General features: G+C 46.1%; 1 protein-coding gene across 1 annotated transcript in view; it reads right to left on the bottom strand.

Moving 5' to 3' along the window:
• The window catches only part of LOC144729358 (protein bicaudal D homolog 2-like), a 56,433-nt gene extending 36,622 nt beyond the window's left edge, over window positions 1-19,811 (bottom strand). Inside the window, exon 1 of the mRNA XM_078609563.1 lies at window positions 19,335-19,811. Coding sequence (XP_078465689.1) covers window positions 19,335-19,538 — 204 coding nt within the window. The 5' untranslated portion in view covers window positions 19,539-19,811. The remainder of the gene's footprint in view (window positions 1-19,334) is intronic.
• Between the last annotated feature and the right edge of the window lie 1,850 nt (window positions 19,812-21,661).

Here is a 21,661-nt window from a genome sequence, read left to right on the forward strand (position 1 = left end):
AACTCGGCACACTCATCAATAACACTTCCATAAAATAAAAGATATGTATAATTGCATTTTGGGCAATGGGCCTTCTGCATAAGCACATAAAACCCACACATTATGTGCTTATTACTATAATGATTTGCTTTAAGGCAGTGTTATTTATGCGTGTGTTGCGTTTTTTGTTCATTGTGCTTGTGCACCATTGCCAACACAGCAGCATGACCAAATTATTTCTTCATTAAGAATGTTTTCTTCACACAAACGTAACATATTTTTTAAGCCCATGAGTCTATCGGCGACGTTTGTTTAAAGCGGCAACACCATCGGACTGGTTTCAACTTGTTGAGTCTCATCAGCAGTCAGACCTGATGGATATTCATTTCACCGTTACAATGTTTCATCGTGATATCTCACACATAGACGACATTGTTATGGAGTGACCTATGTAAATTATATATATTAAGATCCATGTTTGTAACTATAAAAAAGTAAACAATGGAAATCGGAAGCCCCCAAAAATCATGAAATTGCAGGTTGCATGATACTTACAAATATATATAATCCCCTATCATGAGTGACCCAAGTAATTTGCTCCCATGTAATGTGACACAAATGCCAATATTCAGAGCAAGAAAAGCGCACTCTCAAAGCCCACTCTCGCTTGCAGTCATTGCTACGGATTACGTTAGGTGCGTAATTTGTTAAAACACAGACACCCGGCGTATATTCAAGTTTCAAAAGCATCATCCATTATTGTGACCGGTGAGCGAATCTTTAACAAACGAGCACAGCAGTTCAAACGCAGTGAGGAAGTTTCGCTGTCAGGCCGCTGCAGTGTGACTCAGGCAGACATCGCTAAGCGAGGCCATCTCTCCCTGACACCCCCCAGGCAATATCAGGATTGGCACGCAGCCCAGACGCATCAGGTAACAAACGTGAGCTCACCCCTAGCTCGCTTCCAAAACCCCAGCTGCCGTTTTATTGCGTGTGTTGTAATGTGCAGCAAATAACACGGGTTCGTGTCAAGACTGATAAGGTGGCTTTGCCTGCCAGACAATGACAACCTCTCTTCTGTGCGTTTTCTGGCCTTGACGTTTCGCTTCGCGTGCTGGGAGCTTCTCCTGGAACTCCCGGGAAGTTCTTAGGACTTTCCCCAAGGAGCTCGCAGCACGTAGAGTGACACGTGCACGTCGCACCCAAAGAATGCACGATAACGACGCAAAATCACAGTGGAGGAGGGCTGTGGAGCAGCGCAAACGTGACAACCTCCACGGCAGTAATAGCAACCTCCATTTGCGTGGGTCCACTCGTCTTCTCTGTGCCATTTCATGTAATGGCGTCCAGTTCAGCTACATGGCTTCATCGTTTTTGAACTCGCAGACTCGCGCGCATTCCGCACAGCGGTTTTATGGAGCCCAAATCCCGTGGTGACCGGGGTTGATACCGCGTCGACTGCTCTGAGCCAGCACAGTCAAGATCCGGGTTTTGGAGCACCCGTGATTAGACAGGGAAAAAACGATGCCAAATATACACGAGGGCACCACGAAAAAAATGTTTGTTCTTTTCAAGAATCACGCCACGTAGTTGTACGAATGTTTCTGCTCCACTAAAACCACTGCAAGGTTAAATAGACCCCCTCAATATGTACTGGTTGATCTTCTTGGTTCTTTCGGTAAAGTCACGTAGAAGGAAAATAATAAAATAATAAAAATAAATCATAATAAAATAAGTCTGACGCTGCCTTCTCGACAGACCTGTTCTCCACCTGAAGACGGCTGCTTGCGTTGTGGCCGAAACGTCGTGAGAATTATTTTATTATGTTTTATTTTTATTATTTTCCTTCTACGTGACTTTACCGAAAGAACCAAGAAGATGAGATGCAGTCACGAAAGCTTTAAATCGAAATGTACTGGTTGCTCAACAGATGCAAATGCATAGCAGTCACGACACAGTAGGCATAGGTTGCAGAGAAGAGGAGGTTGTTCAGAGTAACCTGTAAGTATGCACAGATTAGAGTGACATTATCAGCTGTTGAATTTAGACCTAAAGCACCAAATTGAAAGGAGGATGTGATCCAAAGAAAAATTCACTTCACTTTTCCATCTGCATATTGTGGGACACCCAAATAGATATATATTTAAATCAGCCTTGGGTGTCATTATGGAACTCCAGCGACATCCCTTCCATAAAGTGAAATACAAATTTACATTTCTAGTGTGTTTAAATGCAACCGCATCTCCAGATGCTTTATAGAGGGGCAAAAAATAATAAAAACGTTAGCAATTTGCACATGAAAGCAAATGGAGTCTCAAGTCGTGACTTGAACACGAGCAACCACGCAAAGTTCAACAGAATTCCAGACAACGGGAGCAGAGAAGGACGCCTGTGGAAGAAAGCAGGCCTAGTGCTGCGTGAGCGGAGACAACGTGGGATAGATTGATGTGCTCTGTAAAAACAGTCACGTGACGGGGTGAAGTTTGACGCAGCGCCTGACCATGATTTTATAGTCTGTTTATTGTTCAATTGATGAGGGTTCAAATTTCCAAGTCAGATTGGGCCACACACACGAGGTGACGTACCTAGAGGAGAGAGATGCTACATCATGGGACCTCCCTTGCCAGTATCACAATATTAGAATAGGTTTTACCCTTTCTGGCAATAGAACAGGTGTTAAGATGTTAAAACACCAGACAGAAACCATTTGCAATGAATCCTGTCTGCATTAACCACACGTACTTGTGGTGAACATGCAAAAAAAACATGCTCTGATAATTATATATGCATTGTCTTTGAAACTGATTGGTCCACACCAGAGACAGCTTTCTTTAGAGCCTAGTCTCAAAGAGTGTTAGACCAGAGGACACCAAAAGGCAAACAGCATAAAGACAACGCACTATCAGGACATTGAGAACTCGGGGTGAGCAGCTACATCATGGGACCTCCTTGCCAGTATCAAAATATAAAAGGTTTTAGATGTTTCTAAGAGCTTCTTCCTTTTATTTAGTATATTCCATTTCTGAAAACTGACATTCCTATTTGATTGCAAGGCAACACGCTCTCCGCCGGGCATATGAGAAGCGCCACATCCCCTGCGGGAAAGAGTCCTATTAAAAGAAGGGGCGGGCGGGTGGAGCTGTGGTAACGCTCACAGCAATGAGAGCCTGGGCTCGATTTTCACCCGACTGTTCTCTCCCTGCTCTGCATGGAATCTTCTGGTTCTCCCGTTTTCCTCCCATAGCTAAAAAGACGTCCACTGTAATTGGTATTGGTCAAAAACGACCCAATGCTGAGAAATTCCGTGGGAATTACTCAATTGGGATTACAAACAGCGGCAACATTTCCTCCCGACTGCGAAAACTTGGCAGGACCATCCTAAAAAAGACAGAGTCCTGAGACTCAGCGAGGTTTTCCTGGTTGAACAAGGATAAAAATAAAATAAATAACTGCCTTCGGAAACACGAGAACACCATTTTCCGTCGCCATTCTCTGACACCACGGAATCGTGCACTGCTTGCTACTCGAGCACCGAAAGGGCATCGATTCGTCTTTTGACATCATGCCGATGTCACTAATGGGGATAAAACACTCCGCGAAAATAAAAAGTGACCATCAACCCAAATCCCAGGCATAAACAACCGCTGCCGCCACCTCCTAGGACTTTGACTCGGGCTGCCAGGCAAGCAGTAAACTTTGCCCCCTCCAAACGGATGAGCCACAGAGGAAGGGCTGATGTAAGTGGCAACACACCGCAGTGCAGGCAATCATATGAAGGCTAATGGTTTATATACAGCAACACCTCCGCTAGCTACACAAATAAGGGAGAGCCCTGGTCCAATGAGCGCCGATATTCGGCTAGCTGCCAAACTAATTAAGATGGATTTAATAAACCACAAACTACCCTGAAAACCTTGGGTATAAAAAAACCCACTGAATTGTAATACATTTACTCCACGCGAAACTCTGTGTCCAAGTGGCTGTGTACTAACCATTGAGCGAGGTGTTTGTTTTCCAAGGGGAATTAACAAGCAGAAACCACAAACAAGGAAGAACGGACAGCAACAGAGACGCAAACAGAGAGGAACGGAGAACAAGACAGACAAACACGGAGGAACAGAAAGTGAGAGACAACACAGAGAAACAGAATACAAGATACATGACTACAGCACAGCGAGCTACAGTACACACAATTGCAAAAAGTGTAGCCACCTACTGGGTGAGTTGCTGCACTGCAGTTCCAAGTGGTGCAGAGATATCTTATTATTTGGGCAGCACTGGTCCGGCTAAATGAAATCTGGCTCGCCGGGATCTGGCTCGCCAAGGTTTTACTGGAGGCCGATTTTCAGATTTTTTAAAGAATAAAAATGGCAAAAAAATCTGTAATACATCCCGAGCATACATTACCAGTTGGCCTGTGGCTGCATCTCTGGCACTACAGCTGTACTGCCTGCTGCACGTATTTCATTCTCTACTTCTATTACCTGAAATCAACAGGGAATCATCTTCTTGGTTCTTTCGGTAAAGTCACGTAGAAGGGAAGTAATAAAATAATAAAAATAAAACATAATAAAATAATTCTCACGACGTTTCGGCCACAACGCTTACTTCCCTTCTACGTGACTTTACCGAAAGAACCAAGAAGATGAATCCCTGCAGTTACGAAAGCTTTAAATCGAAAAATCAACAGAGAAATTCAACCTCGATAGGCCCCGCTCCTTACTATTCATGCACCGCCCCCCCTTACTCCTTAGGCCCTACCTCGTCCTGATTAGGTTTTTCCTCTTTCATCTCCTCTTTAGGACCTGCCACCTTCTTCTTTAGGCACCACTCCTTCCCCTAGACACAAGGTTGGGCTTGTTTGGGTATTGGTAGGGGTTCTGGAATGGGTGGGGGGGCAGTGTTCGCATGCAGCAGTAGTTGTGATGGGCAGGGAAAGCAGACAGGTAAGGGTGGGGCGGGGCTTCACCATGACCAACATCTCTCCGAGCTATGTAATAATAGATTATTGGATTCAGTGGACATCGCAAATTAGTGGCCAACTGAGATACCAATTAAGAGTGTGCAAGCAAGATAAATGTGGGTCTCCGTGATCCACACTATCCGTTGCAGCATCATCGCCAGTGCGCCCATCGCCGGTTCTCACAGAACCTCTAGCCACGGTGCTGGCTGTTGCTTCCCCCACCGGCTGTGGCCGTTGTTGCTCATTTCAAAAGGCCGATCATTCGCTCGCCAAAGGATGCCGCAGATTTCCAAGGCCCGGTGTTTCCATCTTGCCACGGAGCGGCAAGCTCGCCTGCGCTCCTAATTAGCTTGCGCGCGTAGCAACCCAAACGACAGGGGGAAAAAAAATCCATGCTAGAAGCGGATTAAATGTGCAACAAACTACTACACGCCATTCATTAATACACGTGTGTGAATTTCGTTATCACACGTTCGCCTTGTGACAGTCAAATTGATGGATTTTTTTTATTCTTAGAGCTAGAATTTAGCCAAATTAACTACAGAATCAACTCCAATGTGATGTTTTAGAGATATGATATTTATGAATAGCAATTCGTATCATGTAGGTTTATTTAGGGTGGAGCAGTGTGCTTTAAATCCGGAGTAACTAGTTCGATTCCCACCCATGGCTAACATTTGTTTCAAGTTAATTATATTTAACCAGGTGAGAACAGTGGATTGACAGAGCAAGAAAAAAAATCATTTAATTATCGTTTTTAATTATTACTCAGGGTAATGGCACATGTTTGGGGGGGTTTTGTTTAAGCACAACGAATCTTTATGTGACGTGTTTATTTGAAGCCTTGTAACGGGCCATGGATTTGTGGATTAAAATTGATTATCATCTTGAAGAATGTTCCGTCTCGTCCGATTTTCTCAGAAAGCGTGCCAATGACGCCGTTGCAATGCAGCAAAACGGCCAAAGTGATGCGTTTCGGCCATTTCATAGAAACTGTAATTTGGACGGTGACTCACGGATCGAATTACGTGTGTAAATAATTCACTATATTCTCCGATTCGCATGTTACTTTAAATCCACGGTGGCAAGATGTTAACTACCTCGCCTGGTATACAGGAGGTCGTGGGTTCGATCCTGACCCTGACGGCTCTATATTTGGAGGTTGCATGTTCTCCTCTTGGTCGTGTGGATTTTGCTATTGGTCCCCCGGGTTTTCCCTCCACATTTAGAATCAACACGCGTTTAGAGTATTTGGCTGTGATACATTTCCGCGTCATAAGCCACTTCGTGATTTGAAGCTTTTGTGACTGCAGGAATCCATACTCTTTGGTTCTTTCGGTAAAGTCACATAGTTAGAAATAAACAAATCACGACGTTTCGATCGCAACACAAGCGAACTTCATCAGGTGGGACAACCACAGCATTTTCGCTTGTGCTGCGATCGAAACATCGTCATTTGTTTATTTCTACCTACGTGACTTTACCGAAAGAACCAAAGAGTATAAGCCACTTCGTTGACCTTTCACATGCGGCCAGGTGGCTTCTGAAAAAAGCTATATAGCTCAGTGGGTCTCACCTGGTAAAATAAAAATAGTTTATGAAATCCACTCTCTCTCCGGCCTCTGTCCAAGAAGAAGGGCCATTGACCAGAATGTTGCCTATGTTTTGTTCCTTTAAAGGCCACGGTGTAATTGACGAACGTGTTTTTGTTGTTAATTGTGCACCACTGCCAGCACAGCAGCATCAGCAAATAATTGGTTAAATAATATTATGTTCCTGCACGCAAAGATAACATTGTTTGTTGAGTCTCATCGGCAAGGCCTGCTAATGCAGAAGCATCGCCAAATAATTTGAACAAATGATTAGTAAGCAAGGAACACATGGATTAGAGAATATGTGCAAGTTTCAAGTTTAGTTCAACAATGTGCAAACTCAAGATACCAAGATAGCCTCATTTGTAAGAGTGACCCGCTAATAGGTGGCGATGAACGCTATGTATAGTCCCAATTTGAGAAATTAGTAATTTGCGGGTAAGTAAAACAATTTGCCAATGTGCACGTTAAAGAGGTGATATTAACCGTGAAGGGGAGTAAGTCGGCTTGTGCCGGTCACGTCGCTAGAAGGGACGATGGCTGGTGGTCGAGACGAATGACAGAGTAGCAGGTGAAGGAGGAAACACGCCCAAGAGGACGTCGTCCTCCGCGGACATGGAATGATGACAGCAGCTCGTGTGCAGGAGCAAGATGGATTCCTGCATCAGTTGACCGCGAGAAATGGACACCCTGGGGAGGTTTACACCCAGCAGTGGATAGATTATGTCTGGTGATGGTGTGTTCATTTCTACATCGAAATCAGTTCCAAGCCTCCAGTAAATCACGTCACTTCCGTGTTGCCACCCCCATTTTGAATCCCTCCTCTCTCTCCGCCGCCCACTGTCAAAACAGACACAGCTCATTTGCTCCCGTTTCTGTCTTATTTTTACGTACTTTTCCTCTTATTTCCCATTCCATCTCTTCTCTCTTCCCTTTTCCCATACATTACATTCTTGACCCTATTTCCATTCCCGTAGTGTGCCAGTGGTACAAAGTTCCTCGTATCACGATATATCCTATAGATATACACACCAATACTCATTCTATCTGTACCGCAACATGAAAAAAATGAACCTCTGTGTGATTCAGATCATGTGAATTCATCGAACCGCAGAGATAGAAAATAATTTGAGGCCTAACTTTTGTCATACCACCCCCTAACTGCCAACTTAATACGAAACCATCCAACCGTCACGATGAATACATCGGACGCCTTGAGACTCATCCAATTTACACTGTAGGCTCTTCACATCCTCAACATATCGCATATATCGCAATGCACACAGTGCAAAATACACCGCATTGCTGCATTCGGGACCTAATTGACTTAGTGGTTGAAAAATCCAACAGCCACTCGCCGACTCGCTCGCTCACCTTGCCGGCGAGGTAATAACAACGCGTCGAAAATAAAGGATAGTGTTTTTGGCAGCGCTCATCCATCACATTAAATATTCAAATCGCCAAGCCGCACTTGGACCGCGGATTCGTCAGCCACAATTTTAACCACCGCAAAGACGCTTTCAGGAAAAAAGCGAAGACACCAAAATGTTCCTTCGATCGGGGATATTTTTTTATAAATATAGATTGTCATTTCCCCACCCAAATTTATCCTGATTGTGTGCTATTGGCGCCGTGTCACGGAACGACATGTCTATTTGGAAATATCGCAGAGAAATGTTACCCTGCGTGTTAAAGAATGGCCCATGGAACTGGATATCACAGAGCCACCTCTGAAATCCCTTAAAACGGTCTTTGGTTCTCTAACATAGAGGGAAGCACTTTCTCTGCAGATATGAATGATGTTCATCACATGACAGTCAGTACAGTGTTTTAATTATCACAACTGGACGTTAGCCAAATGAAGTGCACCGTCAAATCTCCACACGCGATAACCTGGTGTAATTGGAGGTGATCAAAACCTGGATTAGAACCCAGGATCTCAGTGGTACCACCTCAACTCTGATCTGCTGGATATTTTCTTTCAGTAAAAAGAAAATACACTGCAAGTCACACGCCCAAGCGTTTCTGGTAAACACATGGCGTGTGCGTCTATGTACGGACACAGATAAGAATGAGCTTAAGTGAGGAATTCCACCAAACAGCTGACCAACAGCTGTCTGTGCTCGAGCTGGGACACTGCGTTCGGAAGACAGACAATTCCTTCCGTGGCTTTGATCAGTGAAGATCACCAACAGATGAACATGAGGCCATATAATTTTCTCAAACACCAACTTAAAAAGTGTTCCAAGTCTGGCCATGCAAACCGACAGCAGTGAAACAAATAGACAACCATAAGACCCGATTTCGTCCTCATTAGGAATCATCGAAACAGCACAGTCATCAAATTACTGCCCTGTGCATCCGGGAGCCCATATATGGCGAGGGCTTACCTCCACACTGCAGGGACCTCCATTCGCACTTGCCTGAAGCAATTATAATTAAAACATAACACTTTCTGGAACGATGTGAAATGCCATTGCAACGGAAAAATTAGTGGAAACTGGAAAATATAATTTCACATGGGTTTTTTTTACGTGCAGTCATTGGTGAAATGGGCTGAGACCATCGACTTGCTGCACTGGAGAATTAAGGTTTCATCACGGGGTGGTGACTGAACCCCAGATTAAAACCATGAGATCTCAGTGGTAGCGGCTCAATGTCCGTCACCCCAGAGCCACCAAGCCACCTCTGGATTATGCAGAATTACGAAACAACCAAATATGCTGAGCTGTCAGTTTGCTATGACGTGGCAAGCAAGATCTTTGGCGATCTCTGACTGTATGCCTGTTGGGTTCTCTGTGGGTACTCTGGTGTCCCTACCGCATCATAAAGAACAACATTGGAGGTCGCTCAGCACTCCGATCTTACATTTACATGCAAATTTAATCTCTAGCCCCGCCCACTTCGCTTGTGACCCTTGGGCTACACCCAAATCAAACCTTTATAACATCCTGCCTCAGCAGCTCTCTCGCTATTTTTTTCACCTAATGACGATTGCTTGTGTTGCGATTGAAACGTCGTGATATTTTTATTATTTTTTATATCTACGTGGCTTTACCGAAAGACCCAAAGAATATGAATTCCTGCAGTCACGGAAGCTTTAAGTCAAAATTATCCACCTAATAAGGAATTGGACAAACATCCAATGTAAGGCTGAGATAAAATTTAATTATTATTTCTCCTCTGGTGCCCTCGTACCAGAGGTCGCAATCGGGTACCCGATACCCGTACCCTACCCAATACCCGGCTACCCGTACCTGGCCGGGTACGGGTACCCGTTTGTGACCCTGGTGCGGCCGGGTACGGGTAGGCCGTGAGTCACTGGTGAGTAACCGTTTGTCACTCATTTCCCAACGTCTTGTCTCTTCTCACAATTCAAGTTCCTAGAATCAATCCACCCACGCCTGCAACATGGCTTCATCCCAGAGGTTGCAATCGGGTACCCGATACCCGTACCCTACCCATACCCGGCCGGGTATCGGGTAGGTTACGGGTAACCCGTACCCGGCCGGGTACCCGTTTGCATCCCTGGTGCGGCCGGGTACGGGTACGGAATCAAAACCCGTTTGCGACCTCTGCCTCGTAGTCTGTAACTCCCATCCCCCAGCCATCTATGCTGTCGACCCCCGGCAAGTGTTCAAATCCAGTCTCAATACCTTTCTCTTCTCCTCCCCCTATGCCCGACTGCTTCTCTCTCTATAAAATATGGCCGCTCTTTCTGCACAGCATTTTAAGATGTGGTCGCATTCAGACGCTATACATATATCCGCATTGTGTTGTATTGTACCGAGTCGCACAGAGATAGATCCATAAGCTCCCACAGAATCCTACGGACTTGCAGAGACCGATAATGACTCACACAGACTATCATAGACACCGAGACCTACGACTGTGTCTCTGTACATATAATATAAACAGCCCCAATGTTTCAGCACAGCGTCTAGGAATGCGTTGGCATTTAGACACTACCGATATCCACATTGTGTTGTACAGTAATCGAACTGCACCATCACCCCACTGACCACTACCACCCCAGACGGCCATAGCGAGGATGTGAACATGATGCAGGGCTGCAAATCCCATCCTCGACATTTGGTCAATCGCGATGCTCCCAACGCCAAACCCGTAATGCAGGGCCCTCCCCCGAGATTCCCTTAAGTGCTATACAACACCAGCAGCAGAAGCGCCGCACAGTGAGTTATGTCCTAATTGCACCGCTGTCGTTGACCGGGCAGCCTGCGATTCGCATTACGCTGCATCTTTAAATAAATATGAAATAACCATTTATTTTTTGGGTTTGTCTATCGTATGCACTTGTGCGCTGCTGGAAATAGTCTCCATCGGTACAGTATCTCTGGCCGGCGCTCAAACCGCCGGGCCGAGCGAAATCTGCCAGCGTTTGTCGTGGGCGGGTGAATACTTTCAAAGCGTCAATATGACAGGAAGTTTAGAGCCATCGTATATAATGAAATAGCAAGGGCTTGGTATCACCCACAAACGATTTAAAGTGATCTGCATCGCAATCGCATATCGCGCCAGTGAGATTCGATACGGAGCCGAGATTAGAAATATTTATGCAAAAAAAATCTTGTGTGCTGAAAATATGACATCATTGCATGCGCGTGATCAATATGCTTAAGTAAAAATGCCCGGAGTTTAGACAAATGGCTCCTGGTGGCACAGCAAGCTTGGCATAGTGTTTGAGGTCGTCTGGGAGTAAAATGCTCCATCATGTACAAAGGAATATTATTTTTTGGAGATTGCTGGAATTTAAACAAGCAAGTACAGAGATGGGCCTGGGTCAGGGTCTGAGACAGCACCACCAAAAATCCTGGGGTTTAAATTGGTGTCAGCCAGCCACCTGCGATTAAAATGGGTTCACAAGCTCTTGTCTATTTTTGTACATGATAGCATCAATATGTTCCGGAGCTACATGAGAATGTCGAGGTCTGTTAGCCACGATGAGAGGACTTCAGGAAGGAGTTTGTGTAGTCTTGCTATTTCTCCTCCGTTGACGGAGCACAGACTAGTGCTTTACTGTATGGTCCATAGTTTGGGTTGCATGACTGCACAAATTAAAATGGAACAATAAGTCATCATTGAATTTAGTTTTTCGATTAATTCTGCATACTGCAGCCGCGGACTAGGTTTGATTGCCATGTAACAAGCGCCTCGAAAGCAGAGCTTGCGGATTAGGTGCACCACCTGCTTCGTGTGGTCAGACGCACCGCCCAAAAAAGCATGAGAGCCACACGAAGGAGAACTCGGCAGTAGTTCTGTCGATTCAACTTCTCGAGGCCATTCTCTCGCACAAGGTAATCAACCACATTTTGATCTCTTCGCCTGGAAAAAGGGCCATTGCCCGAAAAAATTAACGATACATTTTATTTTAGACCAGTGCTGTTGCCCGAATGTGCAGAACCATTGTTATCTGTGCTCGTGCATCACTGCCAACAGCAGTGTCACACGTTTTCCAGTGAGAGCTCGCAATGGGAATTTTTGAGGTCTCATAATGTGACACTGATAGCGCAATTGCAAGATAATTGCGGACTACACTTTTGTTTTTTAAACAGGCGAAACACAGACCACTGTTGCCCCACAGGCAGAAACTGCTTTTTAATCGTAACTGACCCCAGGTCTGTATGGCAGTGGTGCCAAGAATTCAGTCTTGCTTGCGCAAACAAATATGTAAACAATCGACATGACTTCCCTTCCCCCGCCCAGCACCCCATTTCCAAACAACTAATATATGATTGAAAATCCCAGCATAACATACAAGGCAACAATGCCGCCGGCAGTGGCACACGGAACGCGATTCGACGCTGGCAGCGATTCAAACCCGGCGTTAGAGTAAGGCAGAGGCTGCGTGTAAAGCAGCCGTGACGTGCTAATCGCACAGCGCCAACCTTAACCTCCGCCGCGTTTAATTCACTCAAAAACTGTACTGGGCGGCGCGCAATGATTCAACCTTCAGTCTGTGACCCCGTCGGATCTCGCAAATTAAGCGGGGTTAAGCCTGGATAGCGCTTGGATGGGTGACCGCAATGTATTCCAGGTTTAGGGGAGCGTGGCCCTTGTGACAATGCACGGCTAGATCAGGGTCACTCCCAAACCCTGCGTGGGTCGTGGAAGTTATTTGACATCACCGCACTGACGGTCAGTGCGGGTTGGTGAGGGCGGGCAGCATAAACACTGGAACATAGAAGTACAGTACAAGAATGGCTGTACTGCAAACCACGACGCAGTCCCAAAGCTGCTGATGACAACCTGTTTGTGCATGGTGGTCACCCGTAAAAACACTATCCAGGCTCAAACCCGCATAGCTTCTGAGATCTGAAAAGATCAAGCGCTACTCTGAGTGATTTCGTCATCGGCCAAGTCAACACAGACTTCCTTATAATCAAGTGTGCCCCCACGCTACACGAGATTTATACATTGGCATCAACACGCTTACTGTACTCTCTTGATCATGAGACTAATGTCTTACCCCGTGTTTTAAATCCAAAGTTGAGAGTGTGTCTTACAATCTGGTGTGTGTGTGTTCGACCAGATGTTTTATAACTTTTGTGACACCGGGCGCAAGTTTGGGGCGTGCATCCTACTTTGAGGCATCTTATAATCCAGAGAACATGGTGTTAATGGGCTAACTAGGAGCCGTTGCATAACCTTTCAACACCACAACAATTAACGGACCCAGCTTGATGATTGCGCAACAACGGATTGCACCAAGGTGGCCGTCTCTTAGATAGGCGTCATCTCAGCGGGAATGCGTGCAGCACTTTAAGAGCGCACGGAAAAGGTAGCATGCATAATTGACGAGAGCGGGGCGCATTACCCATGCACGTTTGCAAAAAAAGTGAAGGTCATTGTCAGATTTGCTATTGATCCCAAAGAGCAAGACGCCACATGCCGCGAGGTTGCGGGAAGGGTCGTGCTTTCCAAAACGTTTCCGATTACAGGAGCGATGATTGCCAAGGTCTTCACGGTTTGGCACGGGGCCACGGTGCCACATTGTCGACAATGTGTAGTGACGTGCTTCATCACGTGCAATATACCGTTTTATTTCTTAGTTACACGACTACCTGCACAGATGTGGACAAAGCAGATAATTTGTGCAATTTCAAGAGCGATTTTGGTTCCGCGAATAATCAATCAGGTGTGGGGACCTGGCCTTAGGCATGCATCACCATTAGGGGTACGACTATTCAATACGTTAATATCGATTCCTATGCTCAAGATATTCAATTAGGTAGACTTCACCATCGTCATCAGCCATTGTCTAACCACTGTTGGATGAAGGCCTCCTCACGCCGTCCCCAACCTCAAAGGTCGCGTGGCAGAATTACCCATCCCACTCATGCAAAAGAACTGATCTCATCGCTCCATCTCCGTGGCGGTCACATTCTTGTACGCTTGTCCTCCTTTGGCTCCCATTCGGTCAACAATCTCATCCCCTGGCTATCACACCCTGGCGCTTACAACTGCAGAGCTCGTTGCGATGACGCTGATTCCGCGTGCATTAATGGTCATGGTGCGCCTTCAATCCCTCATCGACCAACACCCCTCCCCAGTCAAATACACTCTAACCTGACAAGTCACACACAAACACCGACTGGGAAACACCAAATCCCGCACGGAGGTGTGACGTGAGGACTGGCGCTTCAAAAACCCTGTGCCGGCACTGCCACTAGGTTCACAGCTCCGTTATTTCATCCTCGTGATCGTCGTCATCATCTCAGATTATGAACAAGCTCAGATTTGCTGACGATGAGTTATGACAACCAATGGAAGTGAACTTTAGAAAATAACTCAAACACTTAACAAACGGCCACTGTGGAACTCAGGATAAAAATGAGAAAAAACTGTGGCTCCTCCGTGTCCCAGCAGAATCCGCGCTCGGTATCCGTGACCCTAAAGCCATCGAGATAATAGCGGAGGGGGTAGCCTCTGCTCGTCCATCTTTGATTCTCCACGCATCCACGGACACAAACGCGCCGTTGTATTTTTGGCCGTGACGCACACACAAAGCGGCTAACGGGGCCTGGGCGGATCCCACTAGCACACCCGCACACCCGCCCGCCCTCTCGCTCGTCCACACGCCCGTTCTTCCGTCCATGGGCGAGAATACTCATGGGATAGCGCAAGGGCGGTTCCTCTCCACCACAAAGGCGAGCATGAGGAAAGGAGGATGATGGGGGGGGGTGAGTCCCATCACATGAGCAGCTGGCCGGACAAACACTGTTCGTCAGGAGTGCTGCGTATGACCTGTCACACTGATGCCAGATTGTTTGGAGGGAAAGGCAATGGCCAGCCATGCAAGTGCTCGCCGAGGTGCACGGGCAGCCAGTGGCTAACCATGCAAGCAGCTAGACGTACAGATGGCAAGCCATATTAATGGCTAGGGTATAGTTGGGTAGCCACATTAATATACATGTGGACAAGACGGCTAGCATATAAATGACATGGCCATATTTGTGGTTAGCACACAGATGGCTGGCCAAATGAGAAACTCCCATACATTGGGCTGGAAATATAAATGGCCGATTGTATAGAGCCACACACCTTGGCTGGATGCACAAATGATTGGCCAGGGATGAGTGAATGCCAACGCCTATGTAACTGTTGAGACAGCTGATAACACAAAATAGCCTGAACAGACTGTTTGGATAAGTGCTATTAGCAAGCACCTATGAAGCCCGGAATGGCAAATACCACATCTGGCCATATTTGTCTCCCCAGTGTACTAAATTAAGGCTGAGTTGACCTCGGGGAGACCAAGGACCTGTTTAGATATTTGTCACCGATGTTGACTGCGAGCAAGAATCCAACTTTGTTCGTCACGTTCGTAGCAGTGCGCTGACTCACAATCACAATATTTATTTATACTGGAGGAATCCGATGAGCAATAAAGCTCTTTCTCACAGATGCCCAGTAGATGAGAAGTGGTGCAGTCAAAACCACAGTACTACCGCGCCACCCTCCCCATTCTTTGTCTTCGCTGATAAGACACAACAACAACCGCCATTCGCCACTAAGTGGCGGTGACGTCACCACGACGCTTGTGCCAGGCCATGTGCACCTTGAGGCCACGTGAAGTGCTCACCGATGGGACTTTGCCCAGATCTTTGAAGGATTTGTGAGCTCCTCACACAATACAGCCTGGTTATACCCAGGATGGATCGTAGGCAGGCCAGCCTAAATGTTTCTAACCAGTGAAGTTGCTCCATTAGGGGGGTCCACGTTTCGCAAGCGTAGAGAAGGGAGGGAATGACCGTGGCCAAGAAGACCTGAAGCTTCGTGCGGAGCGACAGACCAGGTAAGACGCGCACGTGCACACACACACACACCCACTTGAGACACTATAAACACTAAACAGCCACTTCAAGGAAGAGCAGCATGGCAATGCCTGGAGTAGGCAACACAGAGTAGGTTTCTGGATGGATTTCTGAACAGCAAATTATTGTTGTTGTCCGCCCAGCAGTGCAAGGTTCCGTCGAATATCCCAGGGTTTCTCCCGCTTATGGAAAAATTGTTACAGGTCAAACGTTCTATGCAACACCATCCTAAAACGAATTTGTAACTCTGCAAGTTCCTTTGTTCCTAAAAGTTAATTATACACATTGAGTAGCTAGCTGGCTGCCAGGCCAGGATTTGTCGATCGTGCGCATTTCATTTAAACAATGGTGCAAAGTTTCTTAAGTCTTCTGGCCTATAGCAGTATAAATGGGTACACAAATCCAGACAATCGGGAGGTGCCAGTCACCTTCCTGGGAACTCTTGGTTCGCAGATGCAACGCGCTCGCGCTCATTGGCCGAGCATGACGTCAATCGCCGCGGCGAGGGCTCTCGGCGGCTGTCTTAACGGTTCCGTTCGATAAGAACAAACGTCTGTGCCACCTTGTAGCGCCACGGCAGAGCGCTCCGCCCCCACTAAACACACCCACCGGTGTTTTTTTTTACTTTTACGTGTAATTCATGCGATAAGAGGCTAATTGGGTGTGCAGTCATCCAAAGTCAGATTCATCAACTGAGTAACGCTTTACAATTCACAGCTCTTCATCGGGATCTTTCTGCAGGAGGAATCCGATGAGCTATGAAGCTTTTTTTCACAGATCACGAATGGATGAAAGTCTTCCCACTACGCCTTTTGGCCATGGGGGTTACTTGACCATACTTCACCACGCTGGTCAGTGCGAGTTTGGAGAGGTGAGGTGGCCAGAAATGGTTCAGACATCACTCGCCACTGGTGTTAGCTGGGCTGCAATCACACTCAGGCATCGGGGTTCGAAGCGCAATTGCACTAACCATTGTGCAACTGCTCCAGCAAATATTAAACCAGGTCCGATTACGTTGAGACTTACAGTTCATTTTTGAAGAAATAACCAGACTCATAAAAAAACATACTGCAAATAGCGGGACAATCAACCTCAACAAATCAAAGCAATCACCATTAGAAATGAGAATTACATTTTTTAAAATTCTGACATTTCATTTTTTAAAAGTAATTCTCATCAGGCTCAATGAGGTAAAGTGCAGTCTCCAACTCTTTACTATCCACCCTTGACTGTACGTTCTCTTCATGTGCTATGAAGGGCCATTGGCCAAAATGTCGCCTATTATGTATTTTCCTTTTAAGGCCACACAGTGTTGCTGACCAATGCGGTGTGTTCGTTGTTACTCATTGTGCTTGTGCACCAGTGCCAACGCAGCAACATCACCAAAGAATGTTTAATCATCAGCCACGGTCAATCCACTGCTGGATGAAGGCCCCTCCCCAAGCTGCCACCATCTCTCAATATCCCGTGATGCAACAATCTAGGGACTGTTGGTTCGCAGAAGTTTAACGATGACATCAGCCCATACGAGCTGATGTCATTGTTCCGTCTCCTTGGTGGATACAAAAAAAGAGAAAACCTATTTAAAATGTAAATTACATGTACAATTAAAATGTACATTTTAAACGAGATTACATAACAGCTCAAAAACATTTGCATTGGTATTGTCTGAATCTAGTCAATGGTACTCAGCTAAGGTCTGTCTGGCCCATGTAAAGGACAACTATGGACCCTCTTGTTGGCGTCTCCCACAAACCTGAATATCCACAGATAAACGCGAATAAATAGTCTGAATCTGGTGGATGTGGGTAAGAACTATTATTAGCCGCAGAAAGGGCCAAAACTTTATGAACTTTTACACTACCGGGAAACCAATTCCGGCCAAATTTGAATCATGGATTACAGGAAGAATCAGCTAAATAGGAATGATTGCGTATCGATTGGAGGCAAAAAAAACAGTGGGTTAAAAGAGTTGTACTATATACAGTGCTGTTATGGCCCGTGCGACTTTTCCAGCTGGAACAAAGTTCAGAATAATCAACGTTAACTTAAATATCTAAAGTTTACATTTGGGCTATTGGCAATTATACCAATCAGAGAGCGCCATGGGGACTGATTATGGGTGCTGAATTAATGATGGTGCCTGATAACTTTGGAGGTTTGTTTATAAGATGATGCTTATTACATAACTGATGATGGTGCCGGATGCTGATGATGCTTATAATGCTGCTGATCATTATCATCATCACCCATCATATGAATGATGATCAAGCTGCTGCTGATGATTTGTTAATAATGACCACCGGGTTACTGATGATCAAGATTATGATTGTTCCCACTGGTGCTGATAATAGCAATAAAAAAGCTGATTAATACTTATCATGATCATCATGCTGATGATGATAAAAGTGGTGATCAAAGTACTGCTGCTGTTCATGATTATAGTGGTGGTGAGTCATTCATGTTGTCCATTAATGCTGCTACTCATGACGATAATAACGATGATGGTAATCCATGTTGATGCCGATTATGATGATCGAAGTATTTTTTTTATAATGCTGCTGATTGTAGTCAGCGTACTGTATATGGTAATGATGATGGTCAATTATGATGATGCTGACGAGTCATTGGTAAAGGTTCTGCTGCTGCTGATGATGAACGATTGTCATTCAGGAACACGCTTACACTTATTGATTATTATTAATGGTAATTTCTTATGTTGATACTGCTCCTGCCGATGATGATGTTCAATAACGATGCTGCTGCTGCTGCTAATAACGATGGCCATCTGTGATAATGACCCTTCATGATATTGCTGCTGTTCAAGGTAATCATTAATGCCAATGCTTATGGTGATGCTGATAATACTGCAGTGCCCATTTCAACTGGAACTGTGCTGCTGATTAAACTGGTGATGATCCTGATGATTAAACTGATGATGCTGCTGCTGTTCCTGATGTTATGTGAATGCTGCTGCTGCTACTGTGAATTTCTTATACTGTTGATTCTGCTACTAATTCTGCTACTGATTCTGCTGCTGATTCTGCTGCTGATTCTGCTGCTGATTCTGCTGCTGATTCTGCTGCTGATTCTGCTGCTGATTCTGCTGCTGATTCTGCTGCTGATTCTGCTGCTGATTCTGCTGCTGATTCTGCTGCTGCCCGATGATAACTCAGATGTGACCGATACTGCTGATGCTACGGACTGCTGCCGTCGATTCTAGGACTGCTGTTACTGCTGATGATGCCGTTTCTGCCAATTCCGCTGATGCTTCTAATAGCGATGCCTGATATTGCTTCTGCTCATAATTCTGCTACTGCCAATTCTGTTGCAGCTGCTGCTGATACCGCTGCCTGACGCAGCATCTGATTCTGCAGATTCTTCGACTGCTGCTCATGATGCCGATGCTGCTATCGGATCCCCTCAACCCACCGCCGTCCACCCCTCTCCCCAGCCCATACGCACCTCCTGCAGGTGCAGCAGCTCGTGTCGGATGGCTTCGTGCTCGGCCTCCAACTCGTCGTATCTCGCCTGCACCGTCTGCCGCTCCTCCAGCACGGCCAGCCCGTACTCGGCAGCCTGCACCTTCTCCCGGCTCGCCTCGGACAGCTCGCGGCTCAGCCGGGTCACCTCGGCCCGCAGTGTCTCCACCTCGTCCGCGGCCTCCATGCCGGCCGCCGGTTGTTCGTCTCCTTCACCAGCAGTTGAAATGAAATCGAGAAAATTTATGATTTTTTTTGCCGTTTTATTTTTTTAGGAACCCGATTTTAACGCCGTTGCGCGCTGCATTTTTTCCTCGAGCCTTTGCACATTTTTGTTTATTTTATTCGGTTCTATTTGTATGTTGTTTTGTTTTCAAGCCGGCAGCTGCATTCGAAACACGGAGCCGCAGTTGCATTCAGCCGCCATTTCCCGCGAAGCCGGCTCCAGTCACCGCTACTCCCGCCCACCTCGCCCCTGACCCCGCCCACCTCGCCCCTGACCCCGCCTACCTCGCCCCTGACCCCGCCTACCTCGCCCCTGACCCCGCCTATATAGTCAGTTACACCGCCCACCTCGATCATTGCCCCGCCCAACTCACCCGTTACTCCGCCCACCTCGTCCGTTACCTCGCCCACCTCGTCCGTTACCCCGCCCACCTCGATCATTGCCCCGCCCACCTCAACCGTTACCCCGCCCACCCGCGTCCGTTACCCCGCCCACCTCATCCGTTACCCCCGCCCACCTCAATCATTGCCCCGCCCACCTCAACCGTTACACCACCCACCGCGTCCGTTACCTCGCCCACCTCAACCGTTACCCCGCCCACCCGCGTCCGTTACACCGCCCACCTCGTCCGTTACCCCGCCCACCTCGATCATTGCCCCGCCCACCTCAACCGTTACCCCGCCCACCTGCGTCCGTTACCCCCGCCCACCTCGACCGTTACCCCACCCACCAGCGTCCGTTACCCCACCCACCTCGTCCGTTGCTGTTCGCCTTTTGGCGTCCTCTGGTCTAATAACACCGTTTGAGACGAGGCTCAAAAGAAAGCTGTCTCTGGTGTGGACCAATCAGTTTAAAAGACAATGCATATATTATCATTCTGACCACAAGTATTGTGGTTAATGCAGAAATGATTCCTCGTAAAAGGTTTCAGTTTGGTGTTTTAACATCTCAACACCTGTTTTGTTGCCAGAAAAAGGGGAAAACCTATTCTCATCTTTTGATACTGGCAAAGGAGGTCCCATGTCGTATGAATTACTCTACATGGAGATACTGTTAGGTTGACACAACGAACACAAATACACTCAACACGTTCGTCAGTAACACTGCTCGCCCTTTAAAGTAAACACATAATCGGCAACGTTTTGGGCAAGTCTTCATAATAGCACTTAACATGGGTCCCAGACAGAGTGGATAAATATAATCAGAGTTAAAGACTGCACTTCTTTACACTATGGAGTCTGATGAGAATAACATATTTGGGGAAAAGATTCTGATCATTTTTGTTGAATAGAGTTATGAATAATGACCTACTTATTAAAGGCAACTATTTTGTATTACTTGACAGTATAGACCACGACCATCACTCCCAGGCACTTCCGGTCGACAGGATTTTAAAACGTACATTTAAAAAATCATCAGCGTAGTTGTGGAGAATACTGTAGAAGTAAAAAAAAATAAGCATTCATACTATATCTCTTGATTTAAAGCTTTCGTGACTGCAGGGATTCATAGTCTTGGTTCTTTCGGTAAAGTCACGTAGAAGGGAAATAAGAAAGAACCAAGAATATGAATCCTACATCTTCATATATCTGTCCCTTTACGTAAAAACATGTTTTACATATTTTTAGGTTTTTTCGGTAAAGTCACGTAGGTAAAAATTTAAAATTAATAAAAGTAAAATAAAAATAAAATAAAATGTTTTACATACTCTTAGTTCTTTCGGTAAATTCACGTAGGTAAAAAATGAAATAAAAATTTATAAAAAAGAATTTCATTTTTTACCTACGTGACTTTGCCGAAAGAACTAAGAGTATGAATCCTTGCAGTCACGAAAGCTTCACATCTATGTTTAACATACCCCATTAGCCACACGGCTTTGTTGTGAGTGCAGCAATTGGCAGAGGTGTGGACTCGAGTCATGTGACTTGGACTCGAGTCAGACTCGAGTCATGAATTTGATGACTTGCGACTCGACTTGGACTTGCATAACAATGACTTTGTCCCACCTATGAGATGTGGACTCGAGTCATGTGACTTGGACTCGAGTCAGACTCGAGTCATGAATTTGATGACTTGCGACTCGA

This window comes from Lampetra planeri, chromosome 32 (genome assembly GCF_965212315.1).
Source record: "Lampetra planeri chromosome 32, kcLamPlan1.2.h2, whole genome shotgun sequence".
NCBI classification, from domain to species: domain Eukaryota; kingdom Metazoa; phylum Chordata; class Hyperoartia; order Petromyzontiformes; family Petromyzontidae; genus Lampetra; species Lampetra planeri.